This window comes from Schistocerca americana, chromosome 1, assembly GCF_021461395.2.
Source record: "Schistocerca americana isolate TAMUIC-IGC-003095 chromosome 1, iqSchAmer2.1, whole genome shotgun sequence".
NCBI lineage: Eukaryota > Metazoa > Arthropoda > Insecta > Orthoptera > Acrididae > Schistocerca > Schistocerca americana.
The window spans coordinates 980,924,461-980,942,667 of record NC_060119.1 but is presented as its reverse complement, the minus strand read 5'-3'; the positions used below and the strand labels follow the sequence as shown (position 1 = coordinate 980,942,667).

At 40.4% G+C, this 18,207-nt stretch overlaps 1 protein-coding gene across 1 annotated transcript in view; it reads right to left on the bottom strand.

Annotated features, from left to right (window-relative positions):
* Positions 1–18,207, bottom strand: part of LOC124615901 (short/branched chain specific acyl-CoA dehydrogenase, mitochondrial) — a 63,051-nt gene that overhangs the window by 23,547 nt on the left and 21,297 nt on the right. Inside the window, exons 2-4 of the mRNA XM_047144078.1 lie at positions 14,529–14,670; positions 10,507–10,607; positions 2,659–2,865 (exon numbers count right to left, since the gene is read on the bottom strand). Of these exons, the coding sequence (XP_047000034.1) occupies positions 2,659–2,865; positions 10,507–10,607; positions 14,529–14,670 (450 nt within the window). The remainder of the gene's footprint in view (positions 1–2,658; positions 2,866–10,506; positions 10,608–14,528; positions 14,671–18,207) is intronic.

Genomic DNA, 18,207 nt, shown 5'->3' with positions numbered 1-18,207 from the left:
ATAACTTTTGTTTTGTACGTTTTTACTGTCATATGGAATTCCTCCTCCATTATTCTATCCACTATGTTCAGGATTTTTTGCACATCTCCTTAACATTCTACACTTAGTGCTATATCAGCAGCAAGTCTCAGCATATCTACCTTAGCTCCATCAATTATGACTCCTATGTTTACTCCTCTCACCCCGTCAATTGCCTTCTGTATGTACAGATTTAACAAGTATAGGGATAGGTAGCAACCCTGCCATAAACACTGTTTAATGCTCTCCGATACTTCTTTATTTCCACAGCAAACTTCTCTGATTGGTAGGTGTCATCTTCTCTCCCTACAGCTGATTCTTGATTGGCAAAGGATATTGCACAAGGATATTGCACAATACACATTGTCAAATGCTTCTCAAAATCTGCAAATACTAAGACTGTACTCTTGTCCTCCTCTAACTGTTTTTCTATCACTTCCCTCAGTACCAATATCACACCTTCTAAAACCATTCTAGTCTTCCGACAATAGTCCTATTTGTTTTTCCATTCTTCTGACAATAATTTTCATGACTGTTCAATACATGGCACATCAGGCTCAATGTTTGGTGTTACTCACATGTCATTGCATCTGGCATTTTAGGTAATGCATGTAACAAAGTCTTCTGGTAACTCTCCAGACCTGTGAATATCACATAACAGTCATAAAGTGCCATTTTCATCTATCACTCAACTTTTTAAATAGTTCTCCTTGTATGCCATCAGCTCCTGGAGCCTTCCTTCCTCATAAGTCATGTAGTACTTTCTCATACTCTTCTTTGATAATATGAGCCCTCATCCAGCTTTACTACTTCTTCCTTTTTGACGGTCAGATTGCTGCTGTTTCCTCTGTATCCCTGTTCTAGGTATTCCTTCCATTGTTTCACTATAATTTTTTTGTCCCATCTTTTCCATAATGCTAATTGTTTTCACCTTTCTTATTCCGAAGAACTATTTTATATCCTTTGTGCCACATCAATTTGTCCTGCCGGCGTGTTCATAAATTTCCTCTGAATGCTGTTCTTTATCTTGTTTTGTCCTCTTATTAATCTTGTTCCTTAAGGTCTTGTTCATTACTTCTCCATCCTCTGGGTTTTCATACCGTCTTCTTTCCTTTATCATATTTACGACTTCCTGACTTACCCATTCTTTCCTAGTCTCCTTTTTGTTATTTCCTAATAACACTTCTGACGAGTTTAAAATGAATTTCTTTATTGTAATCCATTTCTGTTCTACCCTCTTGTGTTATCTAGTATCCTCATTGGTACTACTTGTTTGTGTCATGTACTGATTTTGGGTAGACTCATCTTTAAACTTAGATATCTCCCAGTTTTCTCTTTTTCACCTTTAATCTTTTGAACTTTAGTTCACAGTGCATTATAACTAGTTTGTGATCGCTGTTGACATCAGCTTCAGGGTACATTGTGCTGTCCTTCACCTGATTCTTGAATCTTTCTGTTGCCAGTATGTTGTCTATTTGTGCCCTTCTGACATCTGCTGGGGCTGTCCATGCATATCTCCTTCTTGGACGATGCTGTAATTTTCATATTATGTCATGCGCATAAACTCTACAAATCACTCTCCTCTTCATTTATTTATCCCAATTCGTATTTACCAAGCGTATTTCCTTCTGTTCCTTCTCCTATTGCTGCATTACAATCTTCACATAAAATAGTTTTCTTTGCCCTTTATTTTCTCTAACAACTCACTTAGCTCCTCATAACATTTTTTCCACCACTTCATCTTCCTCTTCTGTTGCTGGCACATAGACTTTAACTATCACATTTTCCTTTGGCATAGTTTCAATTCTTACTACAATTAGTCATTCACTGTATTTGCAAAAATCCCTTTATTCTGTTTCCCAGTGTCTTATGTATGATTATGCCCACTCCTTCTCTACTGTCTGTTGTATCAGAATGGATTACTCTTATCATTTTCACTCCTGAGGTCTCCAGGTAGTGGCTACCTCATTTCTGCTAAACCTAATATGTCTGAATTTAATTTTTTTAAGGGGAACCATATCTACAAAATGTTATGAAGCCCCCTGGCCTTCAATACAAGATCTGAATTTTTGGACTCTAAAGCTGCAAATGTCTAATAGCCCACTATGTATGGTGTGTCGGAAGGAGCCATGTTAATACATGTCCAGCATAGGATGAAAAAACCTGGCACTGAGTAAGGCACTGGATTTGCACGCAAGAGAAGAGTGTTGATCTCTCTACTCAACCCTCCACATTTGCATGCTAAATCACTTATGCCTAATCCTCAGATGGTTGCCTCAAAAAGGCTATAGTTTATTTCATCCTGATCTCATTCAACTCAAATTTTTAATACATTTCTAATGATAATGAACTTGCCAACGGCATGTTCAAACTTGATATTCCTTCCATCTTTATAATGCGGGTATGATGTGTCATATTCTACAAAGTAAACAATCAAAATAGGTAAAAAAATAAAATAAAAAAAAATAATAAAAAAATCCAATTTTATCTGGTTAGCAATTTGTTTTGCAATTGTTACTCTACTGCACTAAATCAAAATAATCCTATATAGAACACCACTTTTTTTTTCCTTTTTTCTCCCAGGATACAGCATCATGTATAATATATTGATAACAAATGTCTGTTGATGTTATACTATACCGTGTTTTGTGCCAGCCGTGGTAAGTACTTCTCCTTCTGCTCCTTTGTGCCAATTTTCTTTATAAGTGAATTAACCAATGTGTTATGTATGTCAACCAAGGCAGACACGGAAGGGTCAACTTTTGCCAATTCTTCCACTGCCAGCATAGTTGCAAAAAAGGACAATCCTGATCCACCATATTCGCTTTCTATTTCCATTCCCATTAGCTGGAAAAAAAAAAGGTCAACAATGAAGGGAATTTTTTTCAAAGTTCCACATATTTATTATAGATTAATGAGTAATTTATTTCTCTCTCGTCATATGCCCAATAATTACACTCATCTGTAAAGGCAAGAACAAGAGCAGGAAGCCATGGAAAGGGATAGGGGCTGGTACAAGTGAAGAATTATAGCTCTGAGTCTCAAATTACAATTAATTTAGTCAGTTCCTTGAGTAACGTACACATAAGAAAGAAGGAGATGGTGTCATATCCAGCAACGAGGGGCAGTGTACCACATGAAGAACCAGCCAATAGCAATCAATCTGTGAGACTTTTATCTGTACTCTGGGGTAATTGCAGTTCATTTATTTCTAATTTTCATGTTAGTTTTGTTATGGTTTGGCTCATGAACCACTGCAATATTAATCATGAGGCATATAAGCTAGGGTGACAAGTACAACATTAACAACTTTCACATTTCCCCCTGTTATCAAATTGGTGATTTCTTGATGCCTCGTGAAATGTCGTACTAATTAATCCCCTTTTTGGTGTTGTGGTTCAATACATTTTTTCCTCCATGATTTGATCAGTATATCTTTAATAGTTATCTGATCTACCATTCTAATCTTCTCCATTCTTCTGTAAAACCACTCTTTGAAAGCTTTTATTCTCTTCTCGCCTGCACTGTTTATTGTCCACATTCTACTTTCAAATAAGGTTACATTTGAGTCAACTACTCTCGAGGAAGATTTCCTAGCACTTAAATTTATATTTGATGTTAACAAAACTCTTTTTAATGAATGCTTTTCTTGCAATTGTTATTCTGCATTTATATCCTCCCCACTTTGGACATTGTCAGTTATTTTGCTGCCCAAGCAGCAAAACTCCTCTACCACTTTTAGTGTCTCCTTTCCTAATTTAATTCCCTTTGTACTCCCCGATTTCATTTGTATACATTCTATTACCCTTGTTTAAGTTCATCTTATGATCTTGTTTCAAGACACTATCCATTTCTCTAAACTGCTCTTCCAGTCACTTGCAAACTCTAAGAGAATTACAATTTCATCAACAAAATGCACATAGCTTTTTCTTCTCCCTGGGCTATAATTCTTTTTCTAAATTTCTCCTCGATTTCCTTTAAGGGGCTCCGGAAAGGCTCAAAATCATGAAAAGTTCAATTTTTACTTTTTTGCGTTTTCTGAATCTGCAGTCTATTATCTTTTAATAGATATATAATTTATTCAATTCCGAAGACTACAACTATTTTTAATTTTTTTTTTGAAATGTGTTCTACATGGGCGTAACCCACTGTGGCGCTGTTAAACTGCTGTCAACTGGTGTTGTTATTAATGTCAGTGTTCATCAGGCACATTTTAGTGATGTGAGATAAAGTATGTGTTGTGGCTAACCTGTGATGGTTCAATATATATCGCTGGTGTGATTGTCGATTGTTTCATGTTTATTTACTCTGTCGTTATCTCGAAAATATTCGTAATTAATTCTGTTTCTTGAGTCTCTGTTTTGTTGAAGTATAATAATGAGTAAAAGTAAAGTTATTAGAAATCCTCTGAAGGCTTTTAAGAAAAGGAGAAATGTTGGAAAGCCAAAGGTATGTGTTATTACCGTAAAGAATAAAGACGATAACCAAGTGAGTGAACCTAACTCTCAAGTACACCTGCCCATAGCAGTCAAAGTGGGAAAGAAAATACTTCACAGAAGAAGCTTGGTTCAATGAGTGAAAACTATGAATGTTTTATGGGTGAATCGGATGTGAATGAAATATTTGATATGTCGGTTCTCAAAGGAATTTTTTCAAACTGTGTAAGATGTATTCATTGTAGTGAAGTTGGTCTGGAACTCTCCATAATAAAGCACGTAGGACTTGCTAGTGAAATACAACTGAAATGTGATAAGTGTTCATACATGACCACCTTTTGGAACAGTGTTGCAGTAGCTGCAACTGAAGGAAATGGTAGCAAAATCTACGAACACAACAACGAGCGATGCTTGCTTTAGACAAGGAACGCCTTCGGGCTGCAGACAGGGCTGTAAAGAGTCTAGAAATACAAGCAAGAGTAAACAGGAGGAGGAACAAGAGGAAGCTGGAGGAGGAGTTTGCAGAGGATGAAGATAATCCATCCTATGGACCTGGAATGCACTAAAAAGTTAATCCAATCTTTGTCGCTCGATTCCCAAAACTTTTATTTTCTCATACTAATTACATGTTTTCTAAGGATCTTCCAAACATATTTGTTTCAAACTTTCAGTAACTGTTACACAGTACCTTCTGCATAATTTAACACAGCCTTTTTCCAAAAAACTGTATATTTTTGAATATATAAATAAAAAATTGCAAAAAAAGTTGTGAATTTTCATTACAATTGAAAAAAATCATCTTCAATAGCTGAACTAAAATTTTGTAAAATCCCTGTGTTAAGTTGTAGCCCATATTCCAATAAATAATCTGTAAAAAGTTCAACTTCCTACCTCAAATACTTTGTGAGGAAAGATGTAATTTATAAGCGTTATTTTAACATTGCAAGTATAGGGCGTTCCGGAGCCCCTTAATGCTTGTTCAACATACACATTGAATAACATCAGGGATACACTACACTCTTATCTCACTCTATCACTGTTTCCCTTTCATGTCCTGCAGCTCTCGTAACTGCAGTCTGGTTTCCGTACACATTATAGATAACCTTTCACTTGTATTTTGTCCCTGATACCTTTGAAACGTTTTCCAGTAAATGCTGTCATTACCTTTCTCTAATCTACAAATGCTATAAAGTATGCTCAACTTTCTTCAGTCTTTTCTCCTAGCTTAAACAATAGTGGTGAGTTGTTATTCACAGTTTCATTTTACATTTGAAGTGATGTTCACCAAGAAGGAAAATTATGGGTCAGCTGAACCTCCTGGTACCAGATGCGGGTCATTCCATGACGTTATCTACATCTATGTCTACATCTGTATTCTGCAAACCACCACGAAGTGCATGGCAATGGGTACATTCCGTTGTACCAGTTATTATGGTTTCTTTCCTTTTCAGTCACATATGGAGCATGGCAAGAATGATTGTCTGGCTGCCTCTGTGCATGCTATAATTATTCTAATTTTGTCCTCACGATCCCTATGTGAACAATATGTAGTGGTGGTTGTATATTCCTAGAGTTATCATTTAAAGCCAGTTCTTGAAACTATGTGAGTAGACTTTTTTGAAAAAGTTTACATCTATCTTAAACAGTCTGCCAGTTCAGTTTCTTCAGTATATCTGTGGCGCTCTCCCATGGACCAAACACACCTATCACCATTTGTGCTGTCCTCTGTATATGTTCAATATCCCCTGTTAGTCCTATTTGGTATGGGTTCAACACACTTTGGCAATGTTCTAGAATGGATTGCACGAGTAATTTTTAAACAATCTTCTTTGTAGACTGACTGCACTTCCCCAGTAAACTGAAGTCCACCAACAACTAAGCCTATCCCTACAAAGTATTACACCCAGGTGTTTGTATGAGTTGACTGATTCGAACTATGGCTCGTTGATATTATAGGCATAGGATACTATGTGTTTTTGTTTTGTGAAGTGCACAATTTTACATTTCGGAACATTTAGAGCAAGTTGCCAATCTCTGCACCAAGCTGAAATCTTGTCAAGATCTGACTGAATATTTGTGCAGCTTCTTTCAGATAGTACTTCATTACAGACAACATCATCTGCAAAAAGTCTGAAGTTACTATTAACATGTCCACAAGGTCATTAATATACAATATGAACAGCAAGGGTCCCAACACATTTCCGTGGGGCACACCTGGAGTTACTTCTGCATCTGATGGTGACTCTCCATCCAAGACAACATACTGTGTCCTCTCTACCAAAATGTCCTCAATTAAATAAAATATTACACTTTATACCCCATATGATTGAATGTTTGACAATAAGCAAAGGTGTAGTACTGAGTCAAATGCTTTTCAGAAATCAAGAATTTATGTGACTACCTTGATCCAAAGCTTTCAGTATGTTGTGAGAAAAGTGCAAGTTGTGTTTCACATGATAAACATTTTCGAAAACCATGCTGGCTGGCACTGAAGAGGTCATTCTGTTCAAGATATCTCATTATGTTTGAGCTCAGAATATGTTGTAAGATTCAATTTATCAAGGATATTGGATGGTACTTTCGTGGATCACTTCTACCGCGCTTCTTGTAGACGAGTGTGACGTGCACTTTTTTCCAAGAACTGGGAATGGTTTTTTGTTAATGGATCTACGATCGATTATAGTTAGAACAGGGGTTAACTCAGCTGAAAATTCAGTACAGAATCAGATAGGGATTCTGTCAGGCCCTAGAGCTCCTTTAAATTTTAGCGATTTCAGCTTTTTCTTGACACAACTGACATTAATACTTATTTCACTCATCTTTTCAGTGGTACAAGAATTAAATTGGGGGAAAATCTCCTGCGTAAAAGGAAATGTGAAAACAGAGTTAAGCATTTCAGCTTTGCTACCCTAAATTTCAGTTACTGTCCCATTTGCTAGAGAACGACACTAACGTTGGTGCCACTAACAGCTTTTATCTATGATCAGAATTCCTTTGGTTTTTGTGAAGGATCATTTGACAGTATTCTGCTATGGTAGTCACTGAAGGCATCATGCATCGCTACCCTCACAAGTCACACAAACTTCATTCAGCATCTCTCCATGTAAAGCCCTATGCTTTGTTTTACATCTATTATTCAGTAATCTTTGTTTCTTTAGAAGTTTCTTTACAGTGACTATACCATAGGGTTCCCTACCATTAGGAACTTGTCTACTGGGTACATATCTATCAGTGCAGCTATTCTTTCAAACTTGAGCCATCATGCTCCTACCCTGGGATGAAGTTTGATGTTCCTCACTGAGATACGAAACTACTGAGTTTTTTTACCTGATTTACTGAACATATATCTCTTTTTGCTTGTTTTTGTTGACCTTTGTACTTTGGTAATCATTGTTGCCACAACAGTGTCATGGTCACATACCAGTTTTGAAGTGGACATCCTCAAAGAGGTCAGGTCTATTTGTTACCATTAGATCCGATATATTACCATCACAAGAGGGGTTCCGAATGATGTGGCATATGATGTAAAACAAGTGCTAACATGACTAGGACAGAAAATCTATTCTTTTATTTTTTCTCCCTTTTTTTTTGCGCATTTGTTGGAAAGCAGGCTGTGTTGAAACTGATCTGTAGCGTAGCCTAAGGTATCGGTTAGGCTTAAAGGTCACTACAGTATTTGGTTGTAAGTTGAGGAAGCCAATGAATATGAAATCCCTGAAGCATAACCCAGGGCATATGTTAGATTGGAAGGTAACATTTCAGTTATACTAGCATATTGGAAAAACAAGAGTGCCACATTTCTCAATTTGTCTTTGTGAGCGGGGGGAGGGGGGGGGGGGGGGTTCAGCAAGCAATATTCCTTACTAAAGAGAATTTTTTCTACTTGGAGAAGTCGGCTTTTTGTCTTTGAAAATGCTAGCATGCCATTGTCTAGTAACAATTTATCAAAAATAATTACCGAGATTTGATGTGATATGTGATGAAATGATGATGACAACACAAACACCCAGTCCCTGAGTTGAGAAAGACATGACCAGGAATTCAACCTGGGGCCCCAATTACTACAGGCAGGAATGCTAACCAACTTTGTAATGTGTGACTGAATTCTTCATACTCTCTCAATAACCTTATGGCATTAGCATTTTGGTGGATGATTGCTCTGCATTGATCTAAAGCAGTGGTTCCCAACCTTTCTGAGACCATGCAGGTGCTACTGCAGTGTGGTAGTCTTACATACACTAAGGCAGTGCAGCTACTCAACGTGGTATGGACCCAACAAGCCTGAAGTCACCTACAGAAATATTCAGCCATATTGCCTCTACAACCATCCATAACTGTGCAAAGTTTTTTCTGGGCAAGATTCTGTGCACCCACTGACCTGCTGATTATGTCCCATAAATGTTCCATGGGATTCACGTAAGCCGATGTAGATGGCCAAATCATCTGCTCAAACTGTCCAGAATGTACTTCAAAGCAATCGTGAACATTTGTGGCCTGGTGACAGGGTGCATTGTCATCCATAAAAGTTCCATCATTGTTTGCGAACATGTTCACAAATGGCTGCAAATGGTCTTCTAGTACCTGAACATAACCATTTCCAGTCAATGGTCAGTTCTGTTGGACCAGAGGAACCAATCCATTCCAGTGTAAACACAGCCCACACCGTTATGGAGTCACCACCAGCTCGCACAGTGCGTTTTTGACAACTTGTGTCCATGGCTTTGTGAGGTCTGCAACAAACTCAAACCCTACCATCAGCTCTTACCAACTGAAATCAGGGCTCATCTGAGCTGGCCAGTCATCTATGGTCACAAGCCAAGGAGAAGCACTGCAGGCGATGTCATGATGTTAGCAGAAGCACTTGCCTTTGTCATCTGCTGCCACAGCCCATTAACATAAAATTTTGCTGCACTGTCCAAATGGATATGTTCATCGTACATCCCACATTGATTTCTGTGGTTGTTTCACACAGTGTTGCTTTTCTGTTGGCACTGACAACTCTATGCAAATGCCTCTATACTCTTGGTCATTAAGTGAAGGCCATCGGCTACTGTGTTGTCTGTGGTGAGAGGGAATGCCTGAAATTTGATATTCTCGCCACACTCTTGACACTATGGATCTTCGAGTACTGAATTCCCTAATGATTTCCGAAATGGGATGACCCATGCCTCTCGCACTAACTACCATTCCAGATTCAAATTCCCGTCATGTGACCATTATCATGTCGGACGCCTTTTCACTTTAATCACCCGAGTACAAATGATAGCTCCGCCAATACGCTGCCCTTTTACACCTTGTTAAGGTGTACCATCATTTGTATTGTGTGCGCACATCGCTATCCCATGGCTCTGATATCTCAGCACAGTTACTCTTGAGCTCTCAATTAGTTCTTTTATTGTCGTGAAGTGCATAATAAAGCAATTTCTGGTCTATTCCGGGAACTACCAACAGCTCTGAAAAGGCATTTTAATAACATATTTCTGTGTATGTGATGTATAGTACAAAGTGCATGTTTAGTATGTGGACTATGTGTGGAAAATGTTGTTCATAAAGTCACCATATAGTGGTGATCCTAAGTGGCAAATAGGCACAATAAAAAGGATGTCACAAAACAAGCTTTTGGCCAACAAGGCCTTTGTCAAAACACACACACACACACACACACACACACACACACACACACACACACACGTAAGTCTTACGAAAGCGAGATAATAGTAGCGGTCTTTACAGATTGTTTAGCTTCGCGACTGAAATATAATTGCACTATTATGTTTTTACCCCTCAGAAAATTTGATTTTACCCCTTAGGGGGTAATTACACCCAGGTTGTGAACCACTCATCTGAAGGATAGTTACTGATTTAATGTTGGTGTAGAAGTATGACAGTAAGGCTATTTGCAACCGACGCCTCTAAGCCACAGGGTCACTCCTCAGTATCTAACTTGTTTCCTGTGTTTCCAGATGATAAAGACCCTACTGTGATTCTGGAAGACCAGCTCCCAACACTTCACGTTACCAAATAACAGTTAAAATTTTAAATTGCAACAAACCCCATTTTCGAAGAGAGCATCCAGCACACTTTGGTCTATTTTATGTTCTTCATCCATCTTCTTGACAAGAGGTGCTATCTTTTCAGCTGCAAGCCGTGCCACTGCAAGAAAAAGAGGAAAGCATTAGTCTTAGTTTCTACAGACAAAAAGATGCATGTATAGTTTTGGGTCGAGTTCTTTATATTATGTTATTTAAAAGCATAAAATGTGATGTAAAACTATCCATTTCCTGGGAAAAAGTCATTGCCATATCACAAGTATTCTGGGATCAGTTTAATGCTCTCCAAAATTATTGTAGGGTATCAGATTCTGTAGTGGGCAGGTGTGGGCATTTCCCGTCACGTACAGCCTGGAGACAGCTGATTTATTCATTCACTGATTTACAATAAAAAGTTTAGTACAGAAGTCTTGTGCCTGCATCCGGCAGGCTGGGTGGTGGGTTTTGAACCCACAGTCCTTCGTGGGCAATGCATTGTCATAAAGATGCCAATGGTTGCTGTTCCAAGCATGGCACAGAAGTGTGGGACCTTGCCTGATCGGCATTGCTGGGTGGTGGAAGTGCAGCTGCATCATGTGCTGGTGCGACACTCTGGCCTAGCTACACCACTAGAAATGAAGGTTGATGGTCTGCCATGGCACGCATTGGCAGTGGTGACATCTGGGTATGAACCCGGGCCTCACGTCTGAAAATGCCCAATGGCTTGGTGACAGAGGGCCTTAGCTCGACCCATCCCAAGTAAGTGGTCCCATAGGATGGCGAACAGAGATAGCAGCTCCAGTGTATTGCGAATGAGGAAAGACAGCCTGCTGCAATCACTATCCAACGCCACTTGTCTGTGGATGGCCGCTATTTATACGCATCAGGGCAGGCTTGTTGACATATCCATGCCCGTGTCAGGTACTCCACTTGTTACAATGCTGCCAAAGCATCCTGGGTTTTGGTAATTGCTACACTAGCTGATTACAGCCAGCAGTGCAATTATGGCAATGAGCACTTGCATGATGAGCTCACAACGACCATTAAATGGTACAAATCAACTTAATAGGGCATACCGTGATTCGTTCAGCTCAGTACCGTAGCAGTCCCAAGGCTAGAAGCAGTGGATTATGTAGCACTAAAACCAGCACTCTTTACACATTAGGGGCATCCTCAGTTAGAATGCCTTGTGACCTTGGGATGTGCAGGTAGGTAGATGTAACCACAGTGGAAATTTGCCCATTTCACTGGAACTTACCACTTCCTTCTCCCTTTGGCAAGAGCTGACAGCAACTGAGGCAGAACTTCAGGGGTGCCCTTAAATGGATGAACTCCAGTAGTACGAGTCAGGAGCTGTAGTCTTAACACTGACCAGGGACATCACTTCAATCGTGTGATTGAAACCCTAGTATCACATAATGAATTTCTTCGTTTTACTTTTCGAAACATGGGCTGATTAAAATCACCCATGAAGGCAGCTTGGTTTTCCCTTTCTGTGCACCTTCTTGCCTCTCTAGGGCTTTGGCATTTGTGTTCCGCACCTGCTGCCATGTGACCCTTAAAACAATGGAAAATTCTGGATAGCTGAAACATCCTAACCCAGGGGCAGTTTACATAACTCCGAGGGGGGAGGCATCTTCAAACCACAGACATCATCACAGGGCAACAATCCCATAATCTGATGCATGTTCGAGTTGTAAGCCGGTCAACATATGGCAGTAGAATGTCCCAGTCACTATGGTGACTGTTCACATAATTACTTAACATTCTGTTTTGTCCTGTACACTCACTCTGTTCTCTCATTGACTTGCAGATGCAGTGCCCTTGTCCTCAACTTCTGAATCCATGAAGAGCCAACATAACTGCTTCATAAAGACATAAAATTAGTATTCTGATCAGTTATCATAGTTTCCAGAATGCCAAAATTCAAGCTTCAGTGGTTAACCATTACCTGCACTACTGTCTCTGCTAGTCAATTTGTCACAGCAATCAGATACATAATGCAAAAAGTGATGAATAATGGTTAAAACATGCCTATTCCCCATTGGTATTTGTGTGAAGGGTCAAAGAATATTCATTACCAATTATTTGAAACAGTTGCCACGACTCTGCTGTTGGCTATGATCAGTCATTTGTGCACAAGGCACACAGTTTTTCACATTCTGCTTCGTGTTCTGCTTGTGTGTCCACCAGCAATTGTATTGTATTGTATATTTATTGGTCCTGTGAATCATACACTGTACAGGGGTACATAATGATATAGGGCAAGTCAAATTATTTGCAATGAAGTTTAACAGAAAAATTGTGGTATGGTTTCCAGTTTAAGAGCAACGACATTGCCCCACTTTATCTCAAGCTTCTGCAGCTTTGGGTATGCATCTGTTACTGTACATTGATTTAAATGCCAACAGTCACAACAAAACTGGTATGCCTTACTCCCACCTGAGCTTTTCTTAGATACGATTCCTACTGGCACTCCTAAAGGTCTGGTACTTTCTTCTATAATCCCACCACATAGTTTGGTTTATAAATTCTTCCATAACCAGTTGAAGGTAATATGGAACTTATGGATTCTTTTGCACTCTCAGAGGGAATTTTATGCTACATTATAGACTTCCTGGCACTAGTTCGAAAGAATTAAACAATTCCCCATATTTATCCAACAACTTATCCATCTCTTCCTTCTAAATGTGATACTTTTCCCCACAGTGTGGCTAGACATAGATTGTCTTGCCTTATACTGTTCTGTATTCATATCCCTATCTACCTTTTCTTCCTCTGGTACCTCTAATAGGTTGGCCATCAGTGCATCTCATTATAGCTCTACTTCCACTAAACCAAAATTATCCATGCTGATAGACACTACCCAGCTTCTATCAACCTCTTACACATACGATAAACTATGGCAAACAAAACACTGATTTGTCCAGTTCTTCATTTCCCACTAACGGTTCTATTACACACAACATATTGAGGCTACCCAGACTAATTTCCCTTTACCTTGCAGTATATTATCCTGCAAGTCAATTCTAAGGGACCATGCACGCCATTTTGGTGGCTTCCTTGATGTTGGGGTATGCCTTGTGGTGTTTCAGTAGTCTGAGCAGTAGCACCTAAACAGAGTTGAACACCATCCAGGTGCCGTTCCAGATCGACTTCAGTGTGATGTTTACAGAGAAAATCCAGTCCTAGTATGAAATCATAGCTGTTGCAACTTGAGGAACTACTTCCACACGAGTCCAGTAGTCTTTTTCCTACTCAGAAGTTCATTAACGCCAAAATGAATGAATGAACATTATCCCACCTATGCCAATCAGTTTACAATGAGGTGGGGTTCAAATTTCTTATCCCAAATACACCCAGACTAGCCACAGATATCTGATCCTTTATCCAATAAAAAACTTACATAGCCTTCCTCCCACAAAGTCCATCATACACTAACCCGCTACTAATTCCACACTCAGATCTCCAGCACTGCACTACGCCACACTACTGGGACCGCTGCACAGGTCACAGTGTTCCTGCTTATGTTTACTGTCCGGGTGTGAATCCCATCCTGTGTCAATCTATTTTGTTCCTGTGGAAACCTGTGTTGATATCTCCACTCCGAGCTTCCAGTCTTGTTACATCTTCCAGTTGCACTGAATATGCTGACCACATCAACGTGTGACTTCTGTATTAAAAACCCTCAAATCCCTAGATATGGTCACTACATCTATTTCTGCAAAAGCTGTCACAGTTACCATGGTTTTGACTTAGGAAATACTAGCCACACTTTATGGGAAATTTCAGCTGACAAACACCATAGAACTGCATACACCATCCTTGCTCTGCCTCTTGACGAATGTCTTTGCTGGTGCTATCAATAATTTCATCAAGCTATACCACCAATCTTCAAACTTCTCAAATAGAGCTTCATAACTAAACAATTCTTAGATACACATTGCATAGGCAAGCAGGTAGTGGCATATTGATCTTAGAATTTAAGAAAGTTCTGCTTTCTCATAGATATAAATTAAGACAATAGTTTATTAGAAAAACTAACCTGTTTCCTTCATCATTTGTTCCTCATCTGTGAAATCATAAAGAGAGGTCGGTTTTGAGACTGCCTCCACACCATCTGATAGAGACCTCTGGCACTGACGAATCTGTGGAGACAGCCTCAACCCATTTCTAGCATACAACACCTGCAACATACAAAGCAAAGAAGAGGTGGTTTAATATTTTTATATTCTGCTTAGGCTATTATAAATAGTGGTGTTGATAGTTGAGCTTAGCAAGACTGTGAATTTAAGTTTAAACAAAGAAATCTTATGTAATACATAATGTTTCAAGCACTGATACCCATTCATTAGTGCCTTTTGATTTCAACATTAACAAAAATCTGAATGTGCCAGAGCAAACTGATATACTGTCTGGATACTTTTTCCACTGACTCCAATCAGCAGTCAGAAGAGTTCTGCCAAGTACATATGAATGTACATGTGCATGAGAGAGAGAGAAATTTGTTACCTGTACACAGGAAGTCAAACAGTGATAAAATACAGTCAAATAGAAGCAATACAGGAGTTGGTTTAATAATGAAAAAGAAAATAGGAATGTGGGTAAGCTACTATGACCAGCATAGTGAATGTATTATCATAGCCAGGATAGACACGAAGGCCATACTCACAACAGCGATACAAGGTTACAGGCCAACTAGCTGAGGAACCAGAATGAGATAGTAGAAAATGGAAGCAAAGGAAAAATAGTAGGTGAATATGGACTGGGGGTAAGGAATGCAAGAGGAAACCGACTGGTACAATTTTGCACAAAGCATAATTTAATCATCACTTACACTTTGTTTAAGAATCTTGAAAGAAAGTTGTAAACATGGAAGAGACCTGGAGACACCAGATGTTTTCAGACTGATAACAAGACGCAGATTTCAGAACCAGATTTTAAAGTGTAAGTCATTTCCAGAGGCAGATGTGGACTCTGGCCACAATAATGTAGGAAATTAAGGAGATGGGACCTGAAAAAGTTGAAAGAACCAGAGGTTGAGAGTTTTAGAGGGAGCATTAGGCAACAGATGACTAGAACAGGGGAAAGGAATACAGTAGAAGATAAAGGGTGGCTTTAAGGGATGGAATAGTGAGGACAGAAGAGGAGCAAACAGGTAAAAGAAAAGGTCTAGTAGAAATTCTTGGATAGGACAAGATATGTTGAATTTAACTGATGAAAGGAGAAAACATAAAAATGCGGCAAATGAAGCAAACAAAAGGGAATACAATTGCTTAAAAAAAACTGACAGGAAGTCCAAAATGGCTAAGCAGGATTGGCTACAGGACAAATGTAAGGATTTAGAAGCATATTTCACTAAGCTGGTTTGTTGGTTGGTTTAAAAGAGAGGGGGGAGGGGGACCAAACTGAGAGGTCTCATCGGTCCCTTGTTCAGTGTAGAACAATACCCAAGGAAAAGAAGAAAACAAAGAAGACTTACAGCACAATAACAGGAGAAAGGAAGAACCACAAGAACGTCAGAAGGTCAACAAACACTACAATGGACAAAACAGGGCAAGAAAATCACAGAGACACGCAAAAAACAGGGAGAAGAGATTAAAAACAAGAAAGCAGATTACCACAGCTGTCTGACCATGAGAGTAAAAAAAGGAGAAGCCAGCCACTCTGCAACATATTGCAACCTCCACTCTAAAAGCCCTAGGGTGGAGGACACAGAGGGACAAAGGACATGCACTAAAACTCAGATCAAACGATAAAACCCACCCTCACGGCTACAATGTAAAACTAAAGCTGCTGTTAAGGCATAATTGCCCAACACCAAAGGTCGAGTGCTGGAAAAGTTAAAAGTCCGCAGCAGAGCGGCAGAAAGTGGGCAAACCAGCAAGAGATGGATGACTGTCATTTGAGAGCCACAGTGACACTGAGGTGGGTCCTCGCGACAGAGGAGGTAACCATGTGTGAGCCACATACTGCCAATGTGGAGCCAACAAAGGACAACTGATTCCCTGTGAGAAGCCTGCAGGGAAGACTTCCACACATTCACAGTCTCCTTAATGACATGCAGTTTATTGTGCACACTGTTATGCCACTCCGGCTCCCAAAGCCGAAAAACCTTGAGGCCTAAGACAGAACGCAGCTCCGTTTCAGAGATGCCCATCTCCAGGAGCAATTTCCGCGTAGCCTGTTTGGCCAGCCTGATAGCAAGTCCTTTGCCTGGGATTCCGACGTGTCCTGGGGTCAACACAAACACCACTGAATGACTGGACCATTCCAAGGCGGAGATGGACTCTTGGATGTTCGCTACCAAAGGATGGCGAGTGTAACACTGGTCGATAGCTTGTTAGCTGCTCAGGGAGTCAGAACAGACAAGAAATGACTCACCAGAACAGGAATGGTTCACGAGATATGGTCACAAGCTCTGCAATGAATACATTGCAGCCAGCGGGCAAGGAATGCTGTTAAATATGGCCTCTGTGGACATGGGCAAAGCCAACATTACCATCAGCCATCGAGCCATCAGTGTAATGAACTTCAGAGCTCCGGAACTCGTTCTAAAAGCTCCCGATGCTGGGCGAATGCCACAGCGGTGCACTGAGTCAAGTAAACGCAAAGCTGAGGGTGCCACCAAACCGTAAACCAGATTCCCATACTCAAAGCCGGATTGAACAAGGGCTCTGTTGAGATGCAGCAGCGTAGAGCGATTTACACCCCAGTTGGTGTCGCTCAGGCAGAGGAGGGCCTTGAGGTGCTACCAGCACTTCTGCTTAAGCTGGTGAAGATGAGGTAGCAAAGTTAATCAGGCATCGAAAACCAGTCCTAAGAATCAGTACGTCTCCACTTCAGTGAGTGGATTGACATAAAGACTAAGTTCAGGATCCGGACGAACGGTACAGCGCCGACAGAAGTGCACGACACATGACTCCGCAGCTGAAAACTGGAAGCTATGGGCTGGAACCAATAACTGTGCCTTGTGAATGGCTCCCTGTAGGCACCACTCAGCAACACCAGTACTGGCCGGAGCAATACGAAATGCAGAAGTCATCCGCATATAGGGAAGGGGAGACTGACAGCCCTACAGCTGCTGCCAGGCCATCAATAGCCACTAAAAATAGAGAGACACTCAATGTGTAGCCCTCCAGAACGCCATTCTCCTGAATACAGGGGGATTATTGGAGGCACCAACTTGGACACGGAAAGTATGGAGCGACAGGAAGTTTTGGATAAAATCGGGAGAGAGCCCCAGAGATCCCACTCATACAATGTGCCAAGGATATGATGTCACCAGATCATGTAGTATGCTTCACGTAAGTCGGAAAAGACAGCAACCAGATGTTAGCGTCTGGAAAAGGCTGTTCGGATGGCAGACTCAAGGGACACAAGATTATCAGTGGTAGAGCGACACTGGCGGAAGCCGCCCTGACATGGAGCCAGTAGGCCACGTGACTTCAGGACCCAACCCAACTGCCAACACACCACAGGTTCTAACAGCTTACAGAGAACGTTGGTCAGGCTGATGGACCGATAGCTATCCACATCAAGTGGATTTTTACCGGTTTTTAGTACCGGAATGATGGTGCTCTCCCACCATTGCGATGAAAAGATGTCATCGCACCAGACCTGGTTCAAGATGATGAGGAGATATCACTTATAGTCAGACGAGAAATGTTTAATCATCTGACTGTTGATCCGATCTGGCCCAGGAGCTGTGTCTGGGTAATGTG